The 19,272-nt window shown below is 30.5% G+C and overlaps 2 protein-coding genes across 2 annotated transcripts; both read right to left on the bottom strand.

The window, feature by feature from the left end:
* Positions 1-748: 748 nt before the first annotated feature.
* LOC127244420 (fatty acyl-CoA reductase 3-like) lies at positions 749-7,474 on the bottom strand. Its single transcript, XM_051264953.1, has 10 exons — positions 7,402-7,474; positions 6,671-6,774; positions 3,270-3,472; positions 3,018-3,118; positions 2,665-2,863; positions 2,379-2,540; positions 1,833-1,914; positions 1,242-1,520; positions 1,021-1,148; positions 749-899 (listed from the first exon to the last, which is right to left on the bottom strand). The coding sequence occupies exons 1-10, from the start codon at positions 7,472-7,474 to the stop codon at positions 749-751; spliced, it is 1,482 nt and encodes a 493-aa protein (XP_051120910.1).
* Positions 7,475-10,492: 3,018 nt separating this feature from the next.
* LOC127244419 (probable fatty acyl-CoA reductase 4) lies at positions 10,493-15,063 on the bottom strand. Its single transcript, XM_051264952.1, has 11 exons — positions 14,991-15,063; positions 13,972-14,075; positions 12,870-13,072; positions 12,615-12,715; positions 12,262-12,460; positions 12,005-12,166; positions 11,488-11,569; positions 11,166-11,258; positions 10,980-11,096; positions 10,752-10,879; positions 10,493-10,643 (listed from the first exon to the last, which is right to left on the bottom strand). The coding sequence occupies exons 1-11, from the start codon at positions 15,061-15,063 to the stop codon at positions 10,493-10,495; spliced, it is 1,413 nt and encodes a 470-aa protein (XP_051120909.1).
* Between the last annotated feature and the right edge of the window lie 4,209 nt (positions 15,064-19,272).

Raw genomic sequence — 19,272 nt, 5'->3', positions numbered from 1 at the left:
TACAAACACAGATTGGTTTTTTTGACCAACTTTGTGGCAATGGAATAGATGCGATTCTGAAGGATGGTTTGACTCCTCCATATGTCTTCCTAAGACAATTCGAATTTGTTTTTGTAACCTTTGGCTCTGATCGATTTTGAGCCAGATAAAGTGGCTTCACAGTCATGCAAATCTCTTCAGATTGTGTGCAATTTTTTATTTTAATTATTGTTATTTTTTTAATGTCAATATGCAGAGATTGGAGCCAACCGACGTCCAAATTATGTTGCTTTATATATATATATATAAAATTTTAAAATTTTAAATTTATTTTTTTTATTTTTTAAAATTTAAAAAAAAAATTATTTTAAATTATAAAAATAAAAAGTTTAAAATAATAGGAAAAATTGAATATTTGAATAATAATAGGGAAAAATGAAGTTGAAAAATGAAGTTATACAGTAGCAACCGCATATTTAAGAGTTAAAACTAGATAAATGGAGTTGATGAGTTGAAAATGGCACGCAGCTTTGTCTCATATGCCTAAATAGTAAACATTTATTTTGTCTTATCTCAACAAAAGAACTTTGTTCGAAACATATTTAAAGCTTGACAACTTTTATGATTGTTCAAAGCCTTCTTTCCTCATCGGTCCACAACAATATCACAGTTGAATTATAAATGTAGTTTTAACCAAGAAATTCAATTATGATTCACATTAAATAACATGTTTAAGAGAATGTTTTCCAACTATTATTCCAGTTTCGCGTTATTTGAGCGCATACTTCACAATCCCCGGAAAATGAATGTTCATAAAATACTCTTCCCACTGCACCAATGTCGGATCGAAACCAATATCGACATTTACATGGCTCTCACTTATGGACCTCCGCAAGAATTCAGTGTTGAAGTCATCGAAGCTGCACAGAAATTTCAATAAAAAAATAAGGTTTCTTAGTTTTCTTTTTCAGCTACGTGTTATGCAAAAATTGTGATATTAAGCAGAAATATAAAATTTAGAAATAATCGTTTGCAATATACATTCCACTGGGGAACACATAAGGTTCGAAATGTTGCGCCAATCTTGTCAAACTATCAATATTCCGTGTTGCTCTGGTTATCGAGGTTCGAAACTGGTTGCATAGAATAAGATTAAAGAACTTCATCATCTGTGAAAACATGTAAAAGAAATCATTAGCATTTTGAAAATTGTTTTGATCATGTTTCAATGCTAAGCAAAAATTAAGCGAAGGCGAGCTCACCTCCAAAAATGGCAAATTGTTCATTCTAATGTATTGTTGAAAGCTTGAAAAGGAGCTCAGAAAATCTATCTGTCTCACATTGACTTGTTTTCCTCTATGATCAACCATCGGATTTTTCTTCAGGAATTGATACATTAGAGAAGCAAACAACTTCAATTTTACTGGATTCCTTAAGGATGTACCAACTTGATAAATTTTAAATTTATCATGAGATGGTTGGCTAGAAAGATGTGACACCACCGCCGCCAACATAGCATTTACAACCATGTCGCCTGGGATCTGTGGGACGTATGCAAATTGAAAGTATCGTATAAGCATCAAATTTATGTAACATTGTATTGTTGAATAAAATGAAACTTTATTGAACAAACTAAGTCGATATTTTCACAAAAAATCTTTTCACAAGTATCACTTCTCTTTCGCTCTTTCTTTACACTTACATGGCATTCTCATATATTTTGTTGCTACGCTATGTACAATAGCTAACTTTATATTTGTAGATTTGAATAGAAACACAATAATGTTTAATCAAACTTCGTAGGTTATTGTGTTAATCTAAATGACCTTTAAGATGAAAGCCTAAAAACTTACAAGGTCGATAGTTGCGTGTGGATTGCCGATGAAACTTTTCATCATTCCTTTCCCGTAAGCAGCAAAAATAGTATCAATAGTTCTGTTACATAATAATTAATTAGATAAAGATCCAAAGATTTCATAATAATTAAGAGCAGATGTCAATTAATGAACATATGTATTGGTGGTCCTATTAACAAACACGTATAACTAATTTTGAGAAAAAGTATATTCTCAATTCCATATATGAGATTTCTTATATTTGTATTTCTTTTTTTGAGAATGTTAAACTTAGTGTGAAAAGTGATCAATTTTTTTTTTTTGATTGGAAAAAGTGATCAAATTTTGTTTTCATTATTCAAAGCGCGCGGAAAATCGTTATGCATCAACTATATGCATTGGGAATGCATGCATCAACATTGCTTGGCTTACATTATTGGCATGTGACAAGTTCCGGTGCAAAATGGACAAAAAGGAAATATCTACACATATATATGTACTTAGGGAGAAAAATATATCTTTCTAACTTAAAAGATGAATATTTTTATTGATGATAAAGGCTACCTTATTCCTTCAATCCAACCAGGAAATGGGTCTTTATAAGTACTTGTTATGATAGTTGGGCGAAATATTATTGTCGCAACCTTCTCCTTGAACGATCCTAAAAGCATCTCTCCGATTGCTTTTGAGAACACGTATGTGTTTGGCCATCCATGCAACTTGGCCCTACAATTATTTATTGATTTTTTTAATTGATTGATTGAGTTATTAGGTGAATATGAGTCGATGATTTTGATTATTTAGCAAGTATTTGAGAAAAGCTAATTGTGCTGAAGAAGAGGTGTGTTACCTTTCCATGCCTAACTCCTTCATTTCCCACGTTATTTCTTTTTCAGATGCATTTTTAGATCGAAGCTCATCCATTCTTGTATTCATGATTTCTATCTCTTTATCAATATCTAGTCGTGTAGCTTTAGCTCCATTGAGTGTCTCACCCATATGAAGGGGTGTTTCCCTCAAGAGCCCTATCCTCATGCCGTGCACGTAAGCTACAAGGTATATCCAATTAATTAGGTCTGATTATTAGTCGATTTTTGTGCCACTTGGAATTTTCTCCCCACGGCACGTTGGAATAAATGGTGATGAAAACCATCGAAAAATAAAAAAAAAATCCGGAAGTAAAACTACGAGTACATTCTTTACCTGTTGAAACATGGAGAAGCATCTTGAGTTTTGAACACTTTTCTGCAAAAGTCATGACATTTTTTGCTCCCATAGAATTGATGCCCAATGCTACATCATATCTACATCATGAAAAACAATGTTAATCTTCGAAATATATTTGTATTGAAGATGCTTATTAATAATGAAATGATATGAGTTAAATCATAGTAAATAGATCTATCTAATTACTATATTAGTAACATGTGAAGTTCTCGACTTGATCGTAAGTACCTTTCATTAAATTTTGTTGTTGCTGCTGAGTTAACAATAATGTCTACCCCTTTTTGAATGTCTTCAGTCAATGTTGGATCGACAATTCCCAAATTTTCAAGAGAAATATTACCGCAAATTGGAACAACCTTCTCCTCTGTAACATTGCTAAATTCTCTTCCAAGTTCTTTCTTGATAACTTCAAAGACTTTAGTTTCAAAAATCTAAAATAAAAAGGAATTAAACATATTAATTTGCCTGAAATGTTTTATAAAATCTAAATCCGGCTTCCAAAATTAATTATGAATCCCATAGGAATGACAACAAGGTAGGGTCGGAATGGATTTTGTAGGCCCCAAACCCACCCTCTCAGCCTCGCCCCGTCTTGTACCTGCCGAGTTTAGGACCAATCCGGAGCCCAACTTATGTTGTAAAGTAAATGTATTTATAGATTTTTTTTTTATAAGTCATACAATACAACACAATATCTTAAACCAACAGAATATTGAATATCAAATACTTCAATATTTTAAAACTATTAATCACATAATTAGTAATATGTTTTCAATTGTGGTCACATGAGTATAGTGATATGAAAAAAAGGTGAGTTGAAAGATACATATTAAAAGATTGAGTCAATAGAAATTTTAAAAATAAAACCCAATGAAGATTTTGAATATATATTATTAGAAATATAGATAATACATATGTTACGAAAATTCTAAAAAATTAAGAAGAGACAAACAAGGACACAACACAAGGATATAAGAATTTGGTAACCTAGTTCGATCAGAATAATCTACGTCTAAGGCATTGCTAAATAAGAAATTTTACTATAAAGTATGCAGTCACATGTTAAAGTGAGAATACAAGGATATTTATAAGCTAAGCCTATGCCAATAATATCCAAATATATATCTAAAATCTAGAATATAATATCTAAATCACATCTAAATAAGATCCCTAGAATTTAAGATATAATCAGACTTCATATCTCAACAATTTCCCACTTGAAGACTGATTGTATCTTCCACTTTAACATTTTACTTCATCCACAATGACAGCGCCAAGCCTCATTCTTCACTCATCGAGGCCCATTGAGGTTGAACACAACCTCAATTCATTTAAGGTCACCGCCTTAGATTGTCTTTTAGGATTGCTCATAAATTGGCTCACTACTCCCACTGCACGTGCTTTCCACCTCCTAAAGGTATCAAAAGCATCATATTCACGCTTAAGGAAATATACTCATGCCTCCCATTGTAGCGTCATCAATAAACGCGGTGTAGTACTATAAGCCTCCAATGGTTGATACAGGAGTTGGTCCCCACAAGTCCGTTTTGACCAATTCCAACTTTTTCTTTTCCAGGTCTCCCCATCTTTTGAGAATGCCACCTTTCACTGCTTCCCAAAGATACAATCCTCGCATACTTCAATATCGACGGACTTGAGACCTGACAATCTTCCCTTTGAAACAAGCTCCCTCATCCTCTTCTCGCTCATGTGTCCGAGACGAGAATGCCATAAATTTATGTCATTATTTATGGCCACAAAACCAATTCCGTATTTCATGTTTTTGGTCATGTAGAGAGTTCCATATCTTCTCCCTTGGGCCACCACAATGGATCCTTAGGTTACCTTCCACGACTTTGTTACAAAACCTGCCGAGTAACCTGCCTTATCCAATTGTTCAACGGAAATCAGATTCCGTTTCAGACTTGGGACATGGCTCGCGTCATTCAATCTTCACTCCCCACCAGTTTGTGTTTTGATTCGAATTATTCTTTTACCTACAATTTTCAGTGTCTCATTATCTGCAAGATAGAAACACCAAAATTACATGTGGTATAGGATTCTATGATTCTCAAATCACTGCATGAGTGGAATGACGCTCCTGAGACCAAGATCCATGACTCCATTGGACTGCTGACGCTCAGAATCAGCATATCGGATATCTCCTCCGCTGTGTTTGCCGAACCCTGATCCTTCTCCGGCGCCTTGCACTCTCGTTTCAAGTGCCCCTTGCAGTTTCAACATACTATCTGACTTGCATCTTTCTTGTCCTTGTTCTTGGGCTTCAACTTTGACCATTCTTGATATTCACCATTTCCTTTTGCCTCAGATCTAAATTCAGTCGAGATCTTCTCTCAAAAGGGTTAGTCGAACCGCACTCATCGTCTTTCTGTCGATCTTCTTGTATTCGGCTTCATCCATGTCTTCAGGTTTCTCCTTCAATGCCGCATCTAGATCTTTACTATACATGTAATCTTCTATCTGCATATTTCAGAAACCGAAGTTCATACCATCGAATACATTGATAGCATGATGACCACCCATCTAGACTCTCACAAACAAACCTAAGGTTCACTTGATATAAGAGCACATCGGATATCTCCTTCGCTGTGTTTTCCGAAACCCTTATCCTTCCTTGCCCACCTTGCACCACCTATCACAAAGGGACCCGCTGCCTGACCTACAAGAACTGTCGGGACCGACCCAACACCACCAGGAGACTTTCGACACAAGGCACCTCTACAGATCACAAAGGATTTCCACAGCCACAATCAATATCCGATGCCTCCCAATCCACCTTACCAACGAACCAGACTCTCATACCACTTATTACGGAAATTCCAGGAAATCAAGAAGAGACAAACAAGGACACAAGGATATAAGAATTTGGTAACCCAGCTCGACCAGAATGATCTACGTCTGGGGGCGCTGCCAAGTCAGAAATTTTACTATAAAGTACGCAGACACATGTTAAAGTAAGAATACATGGATATTTATAAGCCAAGTCTATGCCAATAATATCCAAATCATATCTCTATAATTTAGAATATAATATCTAAATCACATCTAAATAATATCTCAGATTTTAGGACATAATCAAGCTTCATATCTCAACAACATATAATACCCCCGTCCTTTAACAAATTATCTATTTTTTCATTTTGGTCGTAATAACTGTACTATTTAGCTAACATTACAAATACCCCTACAACTTACAATATATTAAACAAATGTCATTAGTTTTATATCACACAATACTAATAATATTATTTTAGTTATTTCTATTTATTCTCACTACATATCAATATAATACTATTACACCTTAGATTCCGTGCAAAAGCCAAACATATACCTACCTAAGGGACAAAGGGAGTATAATTTTAAGGAGTTTGGAATAGGGTTAGATTTGGGGAGGGTTTTATTTTATCAAATTGGTAACTCACTTCAGTCTCAATTGAGTTTAAAATTTTAAAATCAGTAGCCTAGTCTAGAGATAAAATTTTAGATCTTAACCCGCCTGTCCTATATATTAACTTTTGGGCCAAGACAGTCCAGGCAAAACCTGCCCCAATTGCCATTATAAACTTGAAAAAGATGTAAATACAATCAAATTAATAATGTTACCATACCTCTTTCTGAAGCCGTTGTTCAGCGGATTGTTTGGAATTTGATCTTATTACAAGATATATTTTCTTGACTGGTGGTTGGATACAAAGTATTTTTACTAAAAAAACTGCATTGAAAAATTATAGTTAAAACAATAAGAGAACAAAGCGTCAGCTTGAAAATCTATAATATGTTAGTCATGCATATATTGAGGTATCTTTTTATTAAAAGCTCTTGTACTTCTTTTCATTAATTTCAAAGGAAAATATTAAATATACTGAAAAAACAATGAAAAATATAAATATAAAAAAACAAAAGAAGAAGAAGAAGAAGAAGAAAACATCCGAAATGGCTTACCTCCCTACTAGATTATTGTTTTTCAATATTTAATTTATCAATTAAATTAGAATTAAAGCTTATATTTACCTAAATATACAAATTTTAAAAAACGCAATTCAAAAGAATAAATTATAATAATTAATCTTATATTGAAGTCCCAACAAACTTATACAGATGAAACTTTAGCTTGAGTTTTGTTTGGTTTGTTTCAAACTGAGTTATTTTATGTATAATTCACATCATTTTCAATAAAAATATTATATATCCTTATGAAAATACCACCTTAAAATACTCTATATATTAATCAAAATTTCAAAAAATCATTTAAACTCAAACACAAACCGAGTTTCTTAGTACATCAACTCATCATACTTCCAATATCTAGGCTATTGAGAATCAAAAAGTGGGACGTAACTTTTTGCAAGAAAGCCGGTGCCACCCAAGATCAATATCGTCTTGCCCGCGACAGATTGAAAATCGACATCCATGACTATAGATATGGAAAAAAAAAATACTCATTGAGAACAATGCGATATGAACATATATGGAGTGAAAAGAACCAAAAGTATAATCTCTTTCATAATAGAAGAATGAACCTTCATTAATTAAATAACTAACTTATTCATGTCATCTATTGTCTATGCTTAGTAACTAGTTGCTATTAAATTGAAAATGATGTACATAACTATTGTATTTTTGCATAAAAAAATAAATATAAAAGTCTATATATAATTCTGATAAAATTTTATATATAATATTTTATGCATTTATCTTAATTAGAACTATAAATATAATTTATCAAAATAATTTTGATAGTAAATGTTCACTTATAGAATAATAGTCCAAAGTTTACACTAGAAAGAAATAATAGTCCATGCAAAAAATAATGAACTTTGTGAATGGAAATTCCCCTTTTAACTTATTTTGATAGCAAAGACTTTCTAAAATAAAAAAAAAAAAAGATACCATAGAAACTCACTCATTCCATTTTGGTGCAAAGGAAATTAATGTAGAATTTTTTATTTCAAGAATGTGAGTGATTAATTCAACCGGATATGATTGAAGATTGGTGGTGAGTGAGTTTGAGAGCATGTTTTAGAAAAAAAATTGAGTTAAGTTCCCATCATCTATCAATATCATTTTTTCTCAATTTTGAATGGTTGTTTGATTAAAAAAAAAACTCACCGGAGAGTTGATTAGAGATGGAAAATAAAGAAGTTCCACTTGGAGAGGATGATCAGGCTGTGAGCAGCTCTGTCTATACGGTCGTTGTCGTTTGAACCTGTGGAGATACTTTCAAAGGAAAGTTATGATAGGAGTTTGAGTTGAAGAAGTTGTGATTGTTTATATTATAAAATCTCTCCAGGATTGAGATTCTCCGAATGTAAATTGGTTTATAACCGAATCGGGTTATCAAATACCTTGTCTTCTCTTTTGCGAGTTGACCCTATTTGAAGTGTTCAAAGGTATTTTATTCGATCTACCTCCCAACAAACTTGTTTTTTCTTTTTAAATACTCTACACCAACAAAGTCCCATAATGCCAATGAGAACATTTATAATGATTCATGAATTAATCTTAGGGTAGTTGGCATATATAATATTTAGGCAGACCTATCATAAAGTAAAGGGGTTTAGGTGATTGGTTCCATCGAATTATTGGTTAAAAAAGTCAACAGAATTAAAAAGAAAGTTCAAACTTCAAGAGTATTCAGGTCAACAAATTTATTATTTTATTTAATACAAATTTTATTATAAAATTTTTAATATAATATTTTATTCATAAAATCTGAAGTTAATAAAATTTATATGTTAGATGATATAAATGACCGATTCACCTAAAAATTTAAGTTGTTAAAAATACTCATTATTTATTTGTTTATTTATTTAAGTTGTTAGGAATACTCATTATTTATTTGTTTATTTATTTGTCTACGAACGGAAGTCCACCGACATTATGGAAAAAAAAAGAAGGGATTAGCTAGATTTGTTTACAACTAGACTTGGGATTCGATTTTCAATAGTACATAGACTTGAATTGTTCCTTTAAGATGAATTTAAATAATTGCTGTTCATAAAACCATTATCTTCTTCAATAATCTCAACTGAGTCCTGCTTTAAAGGTCACAAGTGCTATTTTTAGATACTATTTTGTGATTCGGTTATATGCATCCCTTGCCTAGCTACTCAAAATTTAATGAGTTCTGTTAGTTCTTTAGACTTATGCTACCCCTATGTCTTCCTAATCTGCTAGGACTTTAATGAATTCATAGCAATTTTTTTTTTTTTTTGGTGACGAAATTCATTTCGTCGCGTTAGTAAAAGTCTTTTACAACAAATATGACTTTTGTAACAAAAATTATATTTTTTGCAATGAAAGTTAAAAAAAAAGATATATCTACAAAAATAGCATTTTGTAGCTAAAGCTATTTTTAAAATTCATAACAAAAGAATTTTGGCAACAAAATATGCATTTTTTTTAACCAAATGGTTTTAGCTATGAAAAATATTTTTATAACTAAAACTCTTTTGCTATGAAAATAGTATTTTCTAGCAAAAAAATTTTAGAAACGAAATTAATTTTGTAGTATATAATTTATTTTTAGCGATGAAATAAATTTTATTGTTAAATGACACGTTTTAACTACAAAAATATTTTATAGTTAAAAATATTGTAGCTAATTAAATACTATTTTATAGTGACATTGAATCTAGAATGTGATGGGGAGCTGGGCATGCATGTGACTCATGTCACAAGTGGTACTGGCCATCTAAACGAACTACTTGGAGCCCTTATAGCTTGAGCTCCCGACTTGCAAAAATTGAAATTGACAAAGGGAATATCAAATGGTCCTAATGACTAACATCAAGCCTTTTTTTATAGGGTCGGCAAAGCTTTTAGAATGTTGACGATTATGTACTAATATCCATCTGGCAGATGAGTTGCGACCATCAATTCCAAAGCTTGCATGTGATCGATGGTCGGTCTTTCTCTAACATAAAATTGAATTCATGCAGCCTTGGAGGGTAAGTCAAGCTAGAGTTTAATTGATTTTCTCAAATCGGTAGTTGTCCATGACTGACTGTCCCAATCACGAATGTATCAATTCCGCGAGTACACTTGAGAACAAACAAATTTATGCTTTCCTCATTTTCATCTCAACCGCAGCTGCTTGATGTGCCTCCCGAAAGGTTAAAAAAATACTAGATAGGGCATATCAATTCACAGAAAACGAGTAAACACATATTCTTCCTAGGAATTTTGGCACAATTAAGCATTTAAGTGACCCGGAATCACAACATATTCTAGCAAAAAATGTTACGAAAACAATGCTCAAATTCTGCCGTATCACTTTACAGCTATAAAGCCCTTCTTTCCTCATCGGTGCACAACAATATCATAGTTGAGGCAACATTCAAATGATTCTTGACTTATTGGTGATAAATGTAGTTTAATCGAAGAAATTAAATTCTGATATGTTTTCTAACTATTATTCCAGCATCGTGTTATTTGAGCACATACTTCACAATCCCTGGAAAATGAATGTTCATAAGATAGTCTTCCCACTGCACCAATGTTGGATCGAAACCAATGGCGACATTTTCATGGCTCTCACTTATGGACCTTCGCAAGAATTCAGTATTGAAGTCATCAAAGCTGCACAGAAATTTCAATAAAAGATAAGGTTTCTCAGTTTTCTTTTTCACCTAGGCGATATGCTATATTGCCATATTAAGTAGAAAGAAATAATTTATTGCAATATACATTCCATTGTGGAACACATAAGGTTTGTAGTGTTCCGCCAATCTTGTCAAACTATCAATACTCCGGGTTGCACTGGTTATCGAGGTTCGAAACCGGTTGCATAGAATAAGATTTAATAACTTCATCATCTGTTAAAACGTGTAAAAAAATCATTAGCATTAATAAAATTGTTTTGATCATGTTTCGATGCTATACAAGAATATTAACCGATAGAGTAGGCGAGCTCACCTGCAAAAATGGCAAATTGTGCATTCTAATGTATTGTTGAAAGCTTGGCAAGGAGCTAAGCAAATTTAGCTCTCCCACATTGACTTGTTTTCCTCTATGATCAACCATTGGATTTTTCTTCAAGAATTGATACATTAGAGAAAAAAAAAACTTCAATTTTATGGGATTCCTTAAGGATGTACCAACTTGATAAATTATAAATTTATCATGTGATGGTTGGATCGAAAGACGTGAGGCCACAGCTGCCAACATAGCATCTACAACCATGTCACCTGGGATCTGTGGCACGTATGCGAATTGAAGGTACCATATCAGCATCAAATTTATGTTACGTTGTAATTTGAATAATGATGAAAGACTTTATCAAACAAACTAATTATACTAGCATTAAATCGATATTTTCACGACAAAACTTACTAATAATAAAACTTGCTGCACTATGTAGAATAGTTAACTTTATATGTAGATATGAATAGATAGACATTAAGATGAAAAGGTCAAAACTTACTAGGTCGACTATGGTGTGTGGATTGCCGATGAAATTTTTCATCATTCCTTTCCCGTAAGCAACAAAAACAGTATCAATAGTTCTGTTACATAATAATTAATTAGATAAAGATCAAAGTATTAATTTCTTAAGAACTAAGAGGAGATGTAAATGAACATTTGTAATGGTGGTCCTATTAAAAAACATGTACAACTAATTTTGAGAAAAGGTATATTCTAAATTCCAAGTATGAGATTTCTTATATTTGTATTTCTTTTTTTTGAGCATGTTAAACTTAGTTCGAAAAGTTGTCAAAATTTGTTGTTTTCATTGTTTGACAACAAAAATTGTTATGTATCGACTATGTGCATTGGGTATGCGAAACATTGCTTGGCTTACATTATTGGCCTGTGACAAGTTCCGGTGCAGAAAGGACATAAAGAATATATACACATATATGTACTTTAGGGCGCAAAATATATCTTTCTAACTTAAGATGAATATTTTTATCAATGATAATAAATCTTTGTAAGGCTACCTTATTCCTTCCATCCAACCAGGGAATGGGTCTTTATAAGTACTTGTTATGATAGTTGGGCGAAGTATAATTGTCACAACCTTCTCCTTGAATGATCCTAAAAGCATCTCTCCCATTGCTTTCGAGAACACATACGTGTTTGGCCATCCATGCAACTTCGCCCTACATTTTTTATTTATTAATTTAGTTACTATGAGTCGATGATTTAGTATATATTCGCAGAAAGCTGTCTGTGTTGAAGGAGAGAGGTGTGTCACCTTTCCATGCCCAACTCTTTCATTGCCCACGAAATTTCTCTCTCGGATGCATTTTTAGATTGAAGCTCATCCATTCTTGTATTCATGATTTCTATCTCTTTATCAATATTTAGTCGTATAGCTTTAGCTCCATTAAGTGTCTCCCCCGTACGAAGCGGTGTTTCCTTCAAGAGCCCTTCCCTCATGCCCTGGATGTAAGCTACAAAGTACTTCCAATTAATAATGGCTGATTATTAGTGTCATTTTGTGCTGTTTGAATTTTGTTCCCCACGGAACGGTGAAATAAATGGGGATGAAAACAATCTAAAAAAAAAAAAAAACCCCGGAAGTAAAAATATGATTACATTCTTTACCTGTTGAAACATGGAGAAGCACCTTGAGTTTTGAACACTTTCCTGCAAAAGTCATGACATTTTTTGCTCCCATAGTATTGATGCCTAATGCTACATCATATCTGCATCATGAAACACAATGTTAATCTTTAAAATATATTTTTATGAAGATGTTTAAATTAATAATGAAATTATTTGAGTTAAATCATAGTCAATAGATTTAGTTAAGATATATTAGTAACAATTGAAGTTGTCACTGGACTTGATCATAAGTACCTTTCATTAAATTTTGTTGTTGCCGCTGAGTTAACAATAATGTCTACCTCTTTTAGAATGACTTCAGCCAAGATTGGATCGACAATTCCCAAATTCTCAAGAGAAATATTGCCACAAATTGGAACAACCTTCTCCTCTATAACATGGCTAAATTCTCTTCCATATTCTTCCTTGATAACTTCGAAGACTTTAGTTTCAAAAACCTAAATTTAAATGAATCAAACATGTTAATTTACCTGAAACGTCTTACAAAATAACAATCCGGCTTCCAAAATTAATTACGATTTGCATAGGGATGACAACAGGGTAGGATTGAGATGGGTTCACGCTGCATCAAACCTGCCTGCCTTGTATTCTAAAATATATGTACTTATAGATTTCTTTTCATATGTTGTACAATATTGTATAATAGAACCATCAAAATTACTTCAAATTTTAAAACATACCAATCACATAATTAGTAATATGTTTTCAGTTGTGGTGATATTATGAGTGTAGCGATTATTGACCAAATATGAAAATGGTTTGAGTTAGGAAGATATAATACAGTTGAAACAGTGGAATTTCGATAAATAAAAAGTAATAAAGCCTATGACTGTATATAATTTGAAACAAGACAATACATTTTTTAGTACTCCTTCTGGCATCTAAGCTTATGCCCGTTTTTTTTTTTTTTTTTTTTTTTTTTTTTTTTTTTTTTTAAGTTGTTATACAAAAATATTTTTGTTTTTTTTTTAAATAAAAAGATAATTTTTATTTTTTCTTTACTATCAAAGAAAATTTTTTCTACTTTTACAGATTTTTTTAAAAACCAACTTTGGATCAAATTGGCATAATTTTAGATGACCGAGGGAATTTAACTTTAAGGAGTTTTTGATCGGCTAGCTTTGAAGAAAGTTTTTTCTATCAAATCTGCAACTCACTCCGGATTTGACCGGATTTAAAATTTTAAAATCCATAACATACTCTGGACATAAAATTATGGATTCGAACTTACATGCTCCATTCACACTGGAGCTGGGACGGGTTCGAGTGAAACCCGCCCCAATTACCATTATAGACTCGCAAAAGTTCTAAATACAATCAAATAATGTTACTATACCTCTTTCTGAAGCCGTTGTTCTGCGGATTGCTTGGAATTTGATCTTATTAAAAGATAGATTTTCTTGACTGGTGGTTGTATGCGAAGTAATTTAACTAAAAAAACTGCATGCAAATTATAGTTAAAACAACGAGAGGAACAAAGCATTCACCTACAAATTAATATGTTAGTCCTGCACATATTGAAGTATCTTTTAATTAGAAATCCTTATTCTTCTTTTCATTATTTCAAGGGAAAAAGGTAAAATATAATGAAAAGCAATGAAAAAAAAAAAAAAAAAAAAGAAAAAGAAAAAGAGAATAAAAAAACACTTCAAAGGGCTGAATGATTACCTCCCTATAAGACTATTTGTCTTTCAATATTTCATGTATCAATTAAACACAAAATTAACGCTTATATTTACCTAAATATATAAATTCCAAAAAAGCTATTTCATAAGAGTAAATTATAATAAATTCTATTTTGAAGTCCCAACATATTTATATAGAAGAAACTATATATATGAACCTTAAACTTCATAATAAATGGTTTGGTTTGCATCTAAACTTACTTTTCTCTAATATACAGTTTGCAAAATTTTCAATAAAAATATAATCTTTTCGTTCCAATATAATAATCCTATTTTGTCATTTTCGTCTGTGCCAAAATAATAGTATCGTTTCCATTTTGGTGAGTAGCTCCCCACTCTTTCAAAAAACTATTTTTATTTTTTCATAATAATTATATAAAATAATAGTATTTTGATCTTTTAGAAACACTTTTACACCCCATATCAATATGATACTAATTTTTCTAATTCTCGTGCCCATTCCAAATATCTTTATTATTTTGGGCATTAGGGAGTATTATTATTATGTTTTTATTATAAAATGTCACATGAAAGATATATATTTAAAAAAAAATGCAAACCAAAAAATCTCAAACCCAAGTACAAACCAAACAACACAACTTTGTTAATAACATAAACTCATTGCCATTTCAATGTCGAGGTTATTGAGAATCAAAATGAGACACTTTACTTTTTGCAAGGAATCCGGTGACACCCAAGATCAATATTGTCTTGTCCGCGAAAGAGTGACAATCGACATCCATGACTAAATACTCTTCGAAAACAATGCGCTATGAACGTATGGATTTAAAAGAACCAAAGGTATAGTCTCTTTTATAACACAAGAATGAACCTATGTATTAAATAAATAACTAACCATTATACATGTCATTAGTTTGTTGATTTAGGATGTGTTCGTTTGGCGAATTTCCACCAAATTCTATAATTTACCATTTTTTTTTTCCAAAGATATCAAATCAAATACTTATTTTATTTTTTATATTATATTAAAAATTAATTTTATATTTAAAATATCGTATCAATACTTATTTATATTCACCATACAATTATTTCAATTTAAAATTTTACTATTCAAATTTTCAATTCAAAATCCAAACCCCTAAACAAACACACCCTAAGATTTTGGATTCTATATTTCCCCTAAAAAAAGATTAAGTTTGTTTTTCCCTCATAAAATATCTCAGAAAATATTATTTTGATAAAAGATCTAAACCTTCAAACCCAATCTAAATTGAAAGGAAACCATCTACAATGAATAGTAATCACTTACTTTTAATTTGAAGATGATGTACATAACTAAAAAAGTGTTTACTTTGTCGGATTTTAATTTTTGATTTTACTCTTCCAAATTTTTTTTTTCAAAAATCTAAAATCAAACACTCAATTTTCTTTTATTATATTATACTAAAATTTATTTTTACATTCAAAACATTACGTCATATATTTATATAATATCAAATAATTATTATAATTTAAAATTTTACTATTTAAAACCAAAATTCCACATATAAACACAAAATTCTATATATAATTTTAATAATACAAGAGCATTTAAAGAAACCTTTCCACCTCTCCAAGTCATCATTTATTTCCTTCACCACAAAAAAATGCATATATATATATTTATTTATTTTTAAAATCAAACTTAAATAAAAATATATAATATTTATATCATTGTATCGGGAATAAAAATTTACATGCTACAAAAATAAAAGAAATAAAATTAGCAGAAAATATAGAAAAAGAAAAAAAAAAAGGTAAACCAAGAGAAATTATGCTAATTTATTTACTAAAGAAATGGTTGTTTCTTCTCGATGCACCATGGTGAATAAGGCATTAAAAGTTATTTCTTGATATATTCCATTCACACAGCATTTTTAAATAAATTGATTTTTTATGTGCGATACGAAGAATTGTATAAAAAATATAAAATATATTATTTTAAGTTGAATATTTGACTTTTTATAACAGATAATTTGAAGTTTATTTTGACTTTTTGACTTTTGTAAAAAGTTTTTTTTATGATATATTAATATTTTTTGAGAAATCGCAATTGAAAAATTTATTAGGAAAACAAATTTTATGCTTTTATTTTAAATTCAATAACACCCTTTACTTGTTATATTCAAGTTGCATATACCTATTTTTTTGGAGGATGGTTTCCTTTATGGAACTCCCTAACAAAAAAATAAAAAATAAAAAATAGAAAAAAAAAAGAAAAGAGAACTTGAAAAAAAAGTGTTGCTATTAATTTTTCAGTTATAGAATAATAGTCAAAATTTTACACAAGAGAGAAATACAAGTCTAACAGTATCTTTTTTAGAGGACCTATTCATGTATATGTATTATGTATATAATATACAAATTTGTGTGGGCTATACATTAATATTGATTGAAAATAAGACAGAAGTAAGAATATTACAAATAAACACACCCGACTTTAATTAAATATAGCATAGTTGGCATATATTTAGGCGGACCTAATACAAAATAAAAGAGGTTAGGCCGTTAGGAGTTCCTTCCATGGAACTCATCCAATTAAGCTCGGTAAGATAGGGCTAGTAGTGTGGGAATGAGATTGTGACCGTAAAGCTATGTGTTATGTAAAACTTTTAAGGTGACTTTGTCGAGGGATTGAATATTTATATATTAGAATTTTTTTTTCATTTTTTTTTTAAAATTTATGGGCCTACTATAAAATATATATTATGTAAAAAACAGGGAGAATTGCATGGCCGTATTTTAATTTCCTGAGGCCCGATAAAGCAAGTACAGGTAGTCATAAGTTCAATGTCCACACCACTAGGCCAAGATAAAAATGATAATTGAGTATATGAATATGATATTTTTTTTGCAATTTTCCCACATAATATTTATTATTTTAATAAATATGGATCCCCTAATTAAATTATGTAGTAATAGTAATTATTATTTGATATACACTTTTATTGTAATTTTTTTATTTTTAAAATATACAATTTTACTGAATTTGATATATAAAATAATTTTCTTTACACAACACGGCTATGCTTTTTCCGCGAGGCTGTTACGTTGATAAGCAAATGCACACCTTTTAATTAGATCTAAATAGATTTGTTCGTACAATTCATAGACTATTTTAAAATTTTAGAACGTTTGAGAAAAAACATACTACTATATGGCATGAGACCAACAAAATAAATAAATAAATAAAAAGTCCTAATAAATAAATAAAGAATAAATAAGAGAAAATTATTTTTAATATTTGAGGATACTTAAGTCATATGATAGATGGATAACAGGAGGTGTCCTAATTAAATTATGGTTACGAGAAAATAAGAAAATATTGATAGTAATGAATGTTTATCGAAGGCGATTTTACATATGAAATGAAAACTAATGTTTCAACACTCTTTAAATATATCTACAGATGGATGGAATGCTAAATTACGATTATCGCATTGTTACGCGCCAAACCAAGTCATGTCCTGTCTTATCCGGAAATGGACTAGATTGGATTGGCGGAAATGAAACTTGAGTTTTACCTTCGAAATTTTTTCTTGGACTTTCGAATCAGGTGATGGATTGAAGCTATGAGCTCACACTACAAGAAATTATCAATTTTGTAACGAGATTTTTTCGTTCCTAAATTCACTTTTTTTTGTTACTAATGATATTAGAGACGTAATTAGATATGGAATTACGTTAGCTACGTGAACTTTAGGAACGGAATTCCGTTACAAATATACTATTTTTTTGTAGTGTCATGAGTCGGATATGAAAATTCGTTAAAACTATTTGTTTTGAATGGACAAGTTTTACCATATATTTTATTTCCTTAACTATATTGTTATCTTAGTTAATTGGTATGTGATTAGATGCTGAAATTTTAAATTCAGCATTCTTGCTGAATGCTTAAAATTTAATAAATCTACTTTTTATAATTAAATAATATAACTAATTAATAATATATAATTATTTCTAAAGCATCAGCATGAACTTTTAAATTGTTGAATAAATCGGGTTAAAGTAATTGATGATATTTAATTAATAGAATATTAAATATGAAAATTTTCGGAACTAATTTTTCCGTGAATAGAAATGCATTTGGCCAAACAAAATACTTAAGCTAATTAGTTAGTTAACAGGGTATTTAACTAAATATTGGCGGGATCTTGTTCAGACTGGTTAATAAATCAATTCATGATGTGTTTAAATATTAAATTACGTAATTAAAGTGACAAAAAGTATGGTTAGGCATACTAACGTTAGTGAGCCATACGTGCGCACCGTCCGCCAAATATAGACACAACACGGGCTTGGTGCTCGCTTGGCTTGGCGAGGCTAAATTCTGCACCCTTACCCAAGAAAGAAAATTCAGGTACATGGTGATGTTATACATTTGATCTATTACTATATTTTGGAGATTTTGAGTTGATTTGATATGAATTTTACTGAATTTGTATATATTTAATATACTTTGCAGGTTTAGGAGATTTTTTTTTTGGCAAAATTGGAAAGTAAAAATAATATGAGAAATTATGGAAAACAAAGTCCGTAGCTCTTAGTTATGATCACAACCATGAAAGGCGTATGTGATCTATTTGAGCCCAACTAACTACAAACTTAACTGTTATTTCAAAGGCAATAAGTGAAAATTTAAAAAGAAATTTAACATAAAAATAAAAATTACATGTTACGTCACTTGTGTTTATATTTATTATTTTCTTTATTTTTATGAATATTGAGTAGATTATCGACGCAACTTGAAGTCTTCATTTATACTCTCTAAACTTAGAGGGCTCTATATTTATCCTCCGAATTTGAAGGATTTATATAGAGTCCTCCAAAACTTGGATGAATATTTTCTTTTATATTTTAGGCTTAAATTTATTTTATTTTGTATACTTGATGTTTATTTATTTATTTTTATATATTGTATAATTTGTAAATTAAAATTTAAATAAAAATAC

This window comes from Andrographis paniculata, unplaced genomic scaffold (assembly GCF_009805555.1).
Source record: "Andrographis paniculata isolate CXL003 unplaced genomic scaffold, ASM980555v1 Contig9END, whole genome shotgun sequence".
Taxonomy (NCBI): Eukaryota; Viridiplantae; Streptophyta; class Magnoliopsida; order Lamiales; family Acanthaceae; genus Andrographis; species Andrographis paniculata.
This window is presented reverse-complemented; position numbering and strand designations above follow the sequence as displayed.

Excerpts from the sequence above, each read along its gene's own strand:
- LOC127244419 (XM_051264952.1), bottom strand. The coding sequence starts at position 15,063 with ATGGATGTCGATTGTCACTCTTTCGCGGACAAGACAATATTGATCTTG. Across the intron at positions 13,073-13,971 it reads AACAACGGCTTCAGAAAGAG|GTTTTTGAAACTAAAGTCTT; the intron begins GTATAGTAACAT and ends ATTTAAATTTAG. Across the intron at positions 12,167-12,261 it reads AAAGAGTTGGGCATGGAAAG|GGCGAAGTTGCATGGATGGC; the intron begins GTGACACACCTC and ends TAAAAAATGTAG.
- LOC127244420 (XM_051264953.1), bottom strand. The coding sequence starts at position 7,474 with ATGGATGTCGATTTTCAATCTGTCGCGGGCAAGACGATATTGATCTTG. Across the intron at positions 6,775-7,401 it reads CACCGGCTTTCTTGCAAAAA|TTTTTTTAGTAAAAATACTT; the intron begins GTTACGTCCCAC and ends TTTTCAATGCAG. Across the intron at positions 3,119-3,269 it reads ACAACAAAATTTAATGAAAG|ATATGATGTAGCATTGGGCA; the intron begins GTACTTACGATC and ends TTCATGATGTAG.